This window comes from Tupaia chinensis, unplaced genomic scaffold (genome assembly GCF_000334495.1).
Source record: "Tupaia chinensis unplaced genomic scaffold, TupChi_1.0 Scaffold000067_1, whole genome shotgun sequence".
In the NCBI taxonomy this organism is placed as follows: Eukaryota; Metazoa; Chordata; class Mammalia; order Scandentia; family Tupaiidae; genus Tupaia; species Tupaia belangeri.
The window spans coordinates 3,278,954-3,287,930 of NW_006159526.1; the positions used below are offsets into that span (position 1 = coordinate 3,278,954).

An 8,977-nucleotide genomic window follows, 5' to 3' on the forward strand; every position below is an offset into this window, starting at 1 on the left:
CCCCCGTAAACAAAAAAAAAAAAAAAAAAGAAAAAAGAAAAGAAAAGAAAAAAGAAAATGAGGGACCAGCAGATGGCGTACAGCCTTGGACTCTCACAGAGTTGACCACAGTTCAAGTCCCAGACCTGGCAGTTTAAAACTTACACTGAGCACATGCGTACATGCCCAAAATCCTGACAAGAAAATGGAGGAGAAGGGATTGCAGCATGGCCATCTCCCCAGGGGTGATTTCTCGCCCTCTCTCTGTCTCTCTGACCAGGGCACATGCCCTATAGCAAAAATCTCTTTAAACAAATAAATAAAAAGAATAGAAATAAGCCTGTCAGGCCACACAGGGGCGCAGAACTCTCTACTAGGGTACTAGGGAGCCATGGTAGACTTTTTTTTTTAGTTGTTTGTCATAGGGCAGGTGTGCTCGCTGGAGAGAGACAGAGAGACAGTGAGAAGGAAAGTGAGAAGTCACCTCCACCAGGGAAAATGGGCAGGCTGTAACCCCTTCTCCGTTCTCCTGGGATTTTAGGCACGCGTGCACATGCGCCCAGCGTGAATTTTCAAGCCGCCAGGTCCTGAGTTCAGACTGTGATTGTCCACGTGGGAGTCCAGCACCTTAACCATTACTCCACCTGCTGGCCCCACGGGGCACGTCTGAGCAGGGGAGGGCTACCGTCAGGTCTGTGCTTCAGGAAGAGCACCTCTGGCTGCTGTAAGGGCAAGAGGCCAGGAAACCGAAAAGGCTGGAAGGGTCCCAGAATCAACCTCACAGCCACCAGGTCCGACACTCCCCACTCCACAGATGGGCCTGTGGCAGCAAGCCCACTTACCACGTCCACCTGGACGAGCAGGACCCGCAGGGCGAAGTTCTTCCCCAGGTTCTGCAGCCGCTCGTGGATGTAGTCGGGGTGGAGGTTGTGGTAGCGGAGGCTGATGGGAGGGGAGGGGCGGGGGCGGTTGGGGGTCTCTGTCTCCCAAGACCCTGTCCCGTCGGACTCACTGGGACACAGGGCTGGGAGGCCAGCAGGCTGGGGCACGGCACAGGCGGCTCAGGGGTTACGGGACCTGCCTGGCGTCACTCTGAAGGAAAGGACAGCGGCGACTGTCACAGGCCGCCAGCTGTGGCTCCCTGAGATTGGACCCCCAGCTTCTTCACTGAGCAGGGAGAGACGGCTTGTGAGGAGCCAGGGCCCTTCCGAGTGCAGCACTGGGGGACTGCACAGCTGGTCAGGGGAAGCAGGGCCTGTCCCCAACCCTGCTGTGGCCTCAGAGGGCGCTGGCAGGTGGGGGAGGAGGGGAGGTTCTACCCTTGAGAAACTTAGGTCACCCCCACCCAGCAGCCTGCACCCCACCTCTTCTGCCGGGCCCTGTGTGCTGCCCCACCAGCGGGAGGGGAACTCAGGAAGCCGCAGAAATCCTGGCTCCTGTCAGCTCCTCGGGGTGACCCCAGTCCCTCCCTCAGACCCAGGGTCCAGGCCCCTAGCTCTCGCTGCACTGGCCTCACTGAGGCCAAACCACAGGCCATGCCCAGATGGTTGCCTGCAACCCCCCAGGACACTGGGGTGTGACCTGCTCAGGCCCCACCGGATCCCCATCCTGAGGGGCGGTGGGTGCCCCGGAGCTCACCTGAGGAAGAGGGCGCAGGTGCTCTGGCCCAGCACGTAGTCGGGGATCACATCGCCAAATTCCCAGGGCACATTGCGCACAAACTTCAGCACGGGGTTGCCCCTCTGGAGAGGAGGGGCAGAGGCTGGTGAGGACGACCCTTGGACCATGGCCACCCGGGCCCCTCTCCTCTCCCCCTACGCCCTCCTCATTCCTCACACCTGGGTCTTTCCAGCTTCTCCCTCCTCTTCCCGAGCTCCTCCTCAGAGGATCCTCCTGGTGCTCTGACCCAGGCCCTCCGCTCCTCCGGCCCCTGGTCCCCAGGTCGGTCTCCAGCTCAGCCCTCTCCTTCAGCCCCAACCTACGTGTCCTGTGGTCCACTGGTCACCTCCTGCAGGGTGTCCACCTTGCTGGGTCCAAAATGACCTCAGCATCAGCCCCACACCTGCCCCTCCACCCAGCCCCATCTGAGGGACGGCCCCACCGACCAGAGACACAGCTAATGCTCACGCCTCTCTCTCCACCTCCACCCCCAGCATTCCTCATCTTCCTCCACTGCCTAGGCCCCAAAGCCGGCTTCTGCCCCAGTGTCATCCCCTCCAAGGGGCAGCCAGAGGGATCTTTTTTTAGAGAGAGAGATTTTTGCTATAGCGCATGTGTACTCCCTAGAGAGACAGAGAAAGAAAGAGAAAGTGAGAAATCATCCCCTAGGGGGGATGGCCATATGGCAATCCCTTCTCTTCTTGGGATTTTGGGCATGCACACACATGTGCCCAGAGTGAGTTTTAAGCTGCCAGGTCTGGGACTTGAACTGCAGTCGACTACATGGGAGTCCAGCAACATAACCATTATGCCACCCACTGGTCCTCAGAGGACTCTTCTTACAGCACAAGCCTGCCCCCTGCTGCTCTGAGCCCCGCTGTGGCTCCCCAGTGCCCTCCTGAGGAAGCCCACAGTCCTTCCTATGGCCTGTGACCTCCAGCCTGGGTGGGCTCAGCAGGCAACAGAGAAAGAAAGAGAAACTGAGAAATCAACCCCTAGGGGGGATGGCCATATGGCAATCCCTTCTCTTCTTGGGATTTTGGGCATGCACACACATGTGCCCAGAGTGAGTTTTAAGCTGCCAGGTCTGGGACTTGAACTGCAGTCGACTACATGGGAGTCCAGCAACATAACCATTATGCCACCCACTGGTCCTCAGAGGACTCTTCTTACAGCACAAGCCTGCCCCCTGCTGCTCTGAGCCCCGCTGTGGCTCCCCAGTGCCCTCCTGAGGAAGCCCACAGTCCTTCCTATGGCCTGTGACCTCCAGCCTGGGTGGGCTCAGCAGGCTCTTGTCTGACTCCCCCTCGCTCTACCCTGAACACGCTCTAGCTCAAGGCCGAAATCCTCTGAGCAAGTCAAATCTAGCCTCCCAGTGTCTACTGAGCAGCTACTGCAAGTCTCAGAGCTGGGGACACAGCAGACACAGAGCCCTGGGACGTGGGGACAGGGACGTGGGATACTGTGGTACAGTAAGACATACAGGCCCAGCTGCGACGGAGCAGACAGGATGCGGCCACTCAGCAGGCAGGGCCACGTGGGAGCTGGGTTCAACCCCCCGCTCACCCTAAAAAGCTGGGTGCGGTGGACACATGCCTGCAGTCCAGCTACTTGGGAAACAGAGGCAGGTCAGAGCTCATAGCCTAGGTGGGCAACCGCGTGAGACCCTGTCCAAAATACCACACACGCACACACAGGTACACACACATGCACACGCACATAGAGAAACACCTACTTGGCCGCTGGCCGGCTTCCTGACAGCTCCTGGAACACGGGAGACAGGGGTGCTGGAGAACGTTTGGCTCTCAGCCCTCTGTCATTGCCCGAGTGACAAGTGTCTGACGCAGCACTCCTAAGCCCCTTGGAACTTGCTGGTGCCGGGAGCAACTTGGTTCTCAGGCAGGGACTCAGTGGGCGCCTGGATAGCTTTAGGACAGGGCCATTTGCCAGGGGAAGCCCCCCCCAACTAGAGAGGTGGGGCTGGAAGTCAAGCTCTGACGCCCCCTGATGTGTTTACTGAGCAGCTCCTGTGTGCCTCAGAGTTGGCAGTGACAGGACAGACAGGCAGACCCGTGCGCACAGCCTGGGGACGCGGGGACACTGATAGGATGAGAAATGAGGCAGCAGCACCAGCCAGACCTCACCGCCGTGGAGGGGAGGGGGCTGAGCTGCTCACGGAGGCCAATGGCATGAGTCATGCGGGACAGGCTTCAGGGAGCACCCAGATCACTGGTAACGTGGAGGTAGCTCCTGGAGGTGGCGCTGGAGAGGGCACAGCAGCCCGGGCCCCCTCCCCTGCTTCTGGCTCTAAGCATCTCTTCCACCTGGCTGATCATCGGTATCCTTTATCCACATCTCTAAAAAACGGGAAACTTGAGACCAGCAGTTAGCATAATGGCTATGTCGCTGGACTCCCATGTAGTCAACTGCGGTTCGTGTCCCAGACCCACTGACTTAAACTCACAACAGGTGCGTGTGCGTGCGTGCCCAAGATATCAAGAGGAGAATGGAGGAGAAGGGACTGCGGCGTGGCCATCCCCCCTGGGGGGTGATTTCTCACTTTCTATCTCTCTGTCTCTTTCTGTCTTTCTGGTGAGTGCATGCACCCTGTAGCAAAAATCTCTCCAAAAAAAGAAAAAAAGACAAACGGGAAAGTTTCTGAGATCTTTTTTTATTTTTAAATGGATTTTTGCTATAGGGCATGTGTGCTCACTGGAGAGACAGAGAGACAAGTAAGTGAGAAATCACCCCCTGGGGGATGGTCACACTGCAATCCTTTCTTCTCCAATCTCCTCTCGGGAATATGAGCACCCACACACACAGGCCTTGTGTGTGTGTGTGTGTGTGTGTGTGTTTATTGGACTTCATTCATTCATTCGTTTATTTAAATTTGACCAGAGAGGGACAAAGTGAGAGAAAGAGGGAAAGTAAGAAAGCAAGCCACCAGGTCTGGGATTCAAACCAAGGTTGGCCATGTGGGAGTCCAGCGCACTTCACCATGCCACCTGCTGGCTCCTGTGCCCAGTGTGAGTTTTAAGCCACCAGGTCCAGGACTCAAACTATGGCCAACAACGTGGGAGTCCAGCGATGTCACCATTCCGCCATCCGCTGTCCCGAAGGATTCTGAACTCTGTGAGCGCCCCCAGTGAACTACACCAGAAGCGGGGAACGCCGGAACCCTGGCGTCCAGCTTTGCCCCGTGCCTCTTCATCTTCCCAGAAAGAGGAAGGCAACGGCGGGCTGCAGAGGCCAGGCTCCACAGGGCTGACCCACGGGGCGGGCCGCCCTGAGTACACCGGGCACACGAGGCCATGATGGCGGAGGGCTGAGCCTGGTCGAGGATCCCGGCTCAGACCTCGTCAGGGGTTGTGTCTCTCTGTCTTTCTCACAGAGTAAATGAATACACTTCAAAAAAAAAAAAGTTAGGCACCAGACACTTGGTTGGTGTGTGAATGAAAGAACGAACGGCAGAACTCAGCCCTCCTGCACCGCCCGCGAGTCATCCCTGGGACAGCGTTTCCCACCAGGAGGCTCGAGGCCCCATCCCGTGTCCTCCTCACCTGCCGCGGGCTCACGATGATGGTGTTGGACTTCGCTCCTGGTTTGGGGGCCTGGTTAGGGGTCTCTCCTGCCAGGGGTTCTGACCCCGTGGAGCCTGTGGCTCCAGCCCCTCCAAGAGGCCGTGAGATGGCATACTCGGCGTAGGTCTGAGGGGCGGCCTGGGCCGAGGTCTCCTCTGTGGGAAGGCTCCGTGTGGATTTGAACAAGGGCTTGGCCTGTGCAGAGAAATGCAGGGGAATTGCAGGGGACCCCGAGGAAAAACGTGAGCCCCTCTGAGTCACCCCCAACTCCTCATGAGCCCTCCAGAGGCAATGCATGAGGGCCAGAAACTCAAAAGCTCAACCTGGGGAACCAGCAGTTAGCGTAATGGCTATGTCGCTGGACTCCCACGTAGTCGACTGTGGTTCGTGTCCCGGACCCGGTGGCTTAAAACTCACGCCGGGCGCGTGTGCGTGCGTGCCCAAGATCCCGAGAGGAGAATGGAGAAGGGATTGTGGCGTGACCATCCCCCCTGGGGGGTGATTTCTCGCTTTCTGTCTCTATGTCTCTCTCTGTCTGTCTGGCGAGCGCACGCACCCTACAGTGAAAATCTCTCCAAAAAAAACAACAAAAAAAAAAGCTCAACCTGGACACTTCCCCTACCTCCTCGGCCTCAGCCTCCACCCTGGTCCCAGCCACCACCACCTCCATGGTGGACCAACGAACTCACCTCCCACCACCTCCCTGCCCTCACCTTCACCCCCACCTCCCACAGTCTATCCCTACACAAAGTCATCACCTCTCCCCTGCTCAGAGCCCTTGCTGGCCCCCGCCTCAGAGTAAAAGCCAAAGTTGTTGGGGCCAGCAGGTGACGTGGTGGTTAAAGGTGCTGGACTCCTGGGGCTGGTGGGTGGCATGACGGTTAAGGCGCTGGACTCTCACATGCCTGACTATGATTCAAGTCCTGGACCTGGCAGCTTTCTTTCTCACTTTCCCTCTCTCTGTCTCTCTCTGGTCAAATTAAGAAAATAAAAAATAAAAAATTTTAAGAGTAAAAAATAATGAATTAAAAAAAAAAAAACAGGGGAGATCAGCAGTTGGCATAATGGCTATGTTGCTGAATTCCAATGTAGTCTACCTCAGTTCGAGTCTCGGACTCGGTGGCCTAAACTCATGCCAGGCGCGTGTGCGTGCGTGCCCAAGATCCCAAGAGGAGAATGGAGGAGAAGGGATTGTAGTGTGGCCATCCCCCTTGGGGGGTGATTTCTCACTTCCTGTCTCTCTGTCTCTCTCTGTCTTTCTGGCTAGCGCATGCACCCTATAGCAAAAACCTCTCAAAAAAAAAGGTGCTGGATTCCCACACGGACAACCACAGTCCTGGACCCAGCAGTTTGAAAATCATGCCAGGAGTATGTGTGTGCATACCCAAAATCCCAAGAGGAGAATGGAAGAGAAGGGACTGTGATGCGGCCATCCCCTTGGGGAGGTGATTTCTCACTTTCCCTCTCTCTATCTCTCTTGAGTAAGCACACATACCCTATGGGGGAAATTTTTAAAAAGCCAAAGCTGTCACTGCAGTCCATGAGGTTCTAGGTCAGTCTCTGCCCCCTCGCTTCAGGGTCCACAACTCCTACCACTCCTCCATCCCCACTGGCCTTCTGCTGCCCTCCCATGGGCCAGGCTGTCTCTGACCTCAGGGCCTTTGTGCTGTGTGTTCCCTCTCTTCCCACATGTCCACATGACTCACTCCCTCACATCTCTGCAAGACGGCAGGTCCTTAGAGAGGACCTCCCTTGACCTTCCCCTTCCTGTCCTCTGCCCCATCACATCCTGTATTTTTTTTTTTTGGAGAGGTTTTTGCTATAGGACACATGCGCTTGCCAGAAAGACAGAGAGAGACAGAAAGCGAGAAATCACCCCCCAGGGGGGATGGCCATGCCGCAATCCCTTCTCCTCCGTTCTCCTCTCGGGATCTTGGGTGTGCACACACACACACCCGGCGTGAGTTTAAGCCACCGGGTCCGGGACTTGAACTGCGGTCGACTGCATGGGAGTCCAGCGACATAGCCATTACGCCAACTACTGGTCCCTCCTGTATCTTTTTTTAAATTTTTTATTTAATTTATTTCTTCTTATTATTATTTTTAATTTGCTATAGGGCATGAATGCTGACCAGAAAGAGACAGAGAGAGGGAGAAAGTGAGGAAGCAAGCCGCCAGGTCCAGGACTCAAACCACAGTAGGTCATGTGGGAGTCCAGTGTCTTAATCACCATGCCATCTGCTGGCCGGAAACCTTTTAATTCTTTTTTTTTTTTTTTTGGTAGATTTTTTACTATAGGGTGTGTGCGTTTGCTGGAGAGATAGAAACAAAGGGAGAAAGCAAGAAATCAGCGCCCGGTGGATGGTCACGCTGCAATTCCTTCTCCATTTTCCTCTTGGGATTTTGGGCACAGACCCACAGGCACCCAGCATGAGTTTCAAACTGCTGGGCCTGGGACTCTATTCACTGCTGGCCGTGTTAGAATCCAGTATCTTAACCACTACACCACCTGCTAGCCCCCCTTCCAATTCTTTTTTTTTGGCGGGAGAGAGGTTTTGTTTGTGTTTGTTTTTGTTTTTTGCTACTATGTGCCTGTACTTGTCAGAGGGACACAGAGACAGAGAAAGAAAGTGAGAAATCAAACACACACACACACATACACCCGGAAGGGATGGCCAAGCTGCAATTCCTTCAGATCTCTTGGGATCTCGGGAACGCACGCACATGCACCAGGGTGTTTCAAGCTGCCGGGTATGGGGCTCAAACTGCTGTGGGTCACTACATGGGATTCCAGTGATGTAACCATTACGCCATCTGCTGGTCCCTCTTCTTCCAATTCTTAAACATCAACAACAAATCCATATCAGAAAAAAACAAAAACAAAAACAAAAACAAGGGACCAGTGTAATGGCTATATCGCTGGAGTCCCATGTAGTAGGCCGCGGTTCGAATCCCAGACCAGGCAGCTTAAACTCACGCTGGGAGCATGTGCGTGCGTGCGTGCGTGCCCAAGATCCCGAGAGAAGGGACTGCAGCGTGGCCATCCACACTGGGGGATGATTTCTCGCTTTGTCTCTGTCTTTCTGGCAAGTGCACACGCCCTATAGCAAAAACCTCTCCCTTCCCCCCACCAAAAAAAAAAAAAAAAGGAAAAGAAAAAAAAACAGAATAAACACAACGCAAGGCCCTCCCTGTCTCGTTTGCAGCCTGTGCCCTGGCTGCCTCTTAGAACCAGCCTGCTATTTTATAGCTGGGTAAACTGAGACCTGGGGAGGATGAAGGACCGTTTCCCCATGACCACCCTGGCCCCAACATCTGACCCACCCTCACCACCTTCGGCCTGTGAGGCCGCATCCTCTCTCCTTCCTCCTGATGCCCCACCTCAGCCCCCCCGTGGCTCCCCACCCCCTGTCCTACCCGTTCTGGAGGGACCTCGTCTTCATCCAGCGGTATGACAAATTTCTTCCTTGCGGGCGGCCCTGCAGGCTGCAGTGCCTCCTCGTCCTCCTTACCAGGGTCCATTTGCAGCCTGACAGGGAAGACCCAGAGGAGGGAGCGAGTGAGACATCCGCGTCTGCAAGCCCATTCCCCTAGCAGGAACCCCCATTCACAGCCATCCCCCCAAATATCCCAGAGTTCCACAGCGTCGAGGGCCAAACACCCAGAGCCCGGGGTTCGGCAAACAGCGCCTCATTGACCCTCTCCACCTTCGGCTCGCCCCGCCCCGCCCCTTAACCGTCCCTCCAAATTTCGCCCCT

At 55.8% G+C, this 8,977-nt stretch overlaps 1 protein-coding gene across 5 annotated transcripts in view; it reads right to left on the reverse strand.

Annotated features, from left to right (window-relative positions):
* Positions 1-8,977, reverse strand: part of ERCC1 (ERCC excision repair 1, endonuclease non-catalytic subunit) — a 29,823-nt gene that overhangs the window by 11,267 nt on the left and 9,579 nt on the right. For 4 of the 5 annotated variants that reach the window (XM_006142075.3, XM_006142076.3, XM_027766955.1 and 1 more), the window contains 4 exons: positions 8,637-8,748; positions 5,199-5,414; positions 1,618-1,721; positions 822-921 (listed from right to left, as the gene is read on the reverse strand). In XM_006142075.3, coding sequence (XP_006142137.1) covers positions 822-921; positions 1,618-1,721; positions 5,199-5,414; positions 8,637-8,741 — 525 coding nt within the window. In that variant the 5' untranslated portion in view covers positions 8,742-8,748. Of the gene's footprint in view, positions 1-821; positions 922-1,617; positions 1,722-5,198; positions 5,415-8,636; positions 8,947-8,977 lie in introns of those variants that run through there. The other variant, XM_027766960.1, reaches the window with a different exon arrangement.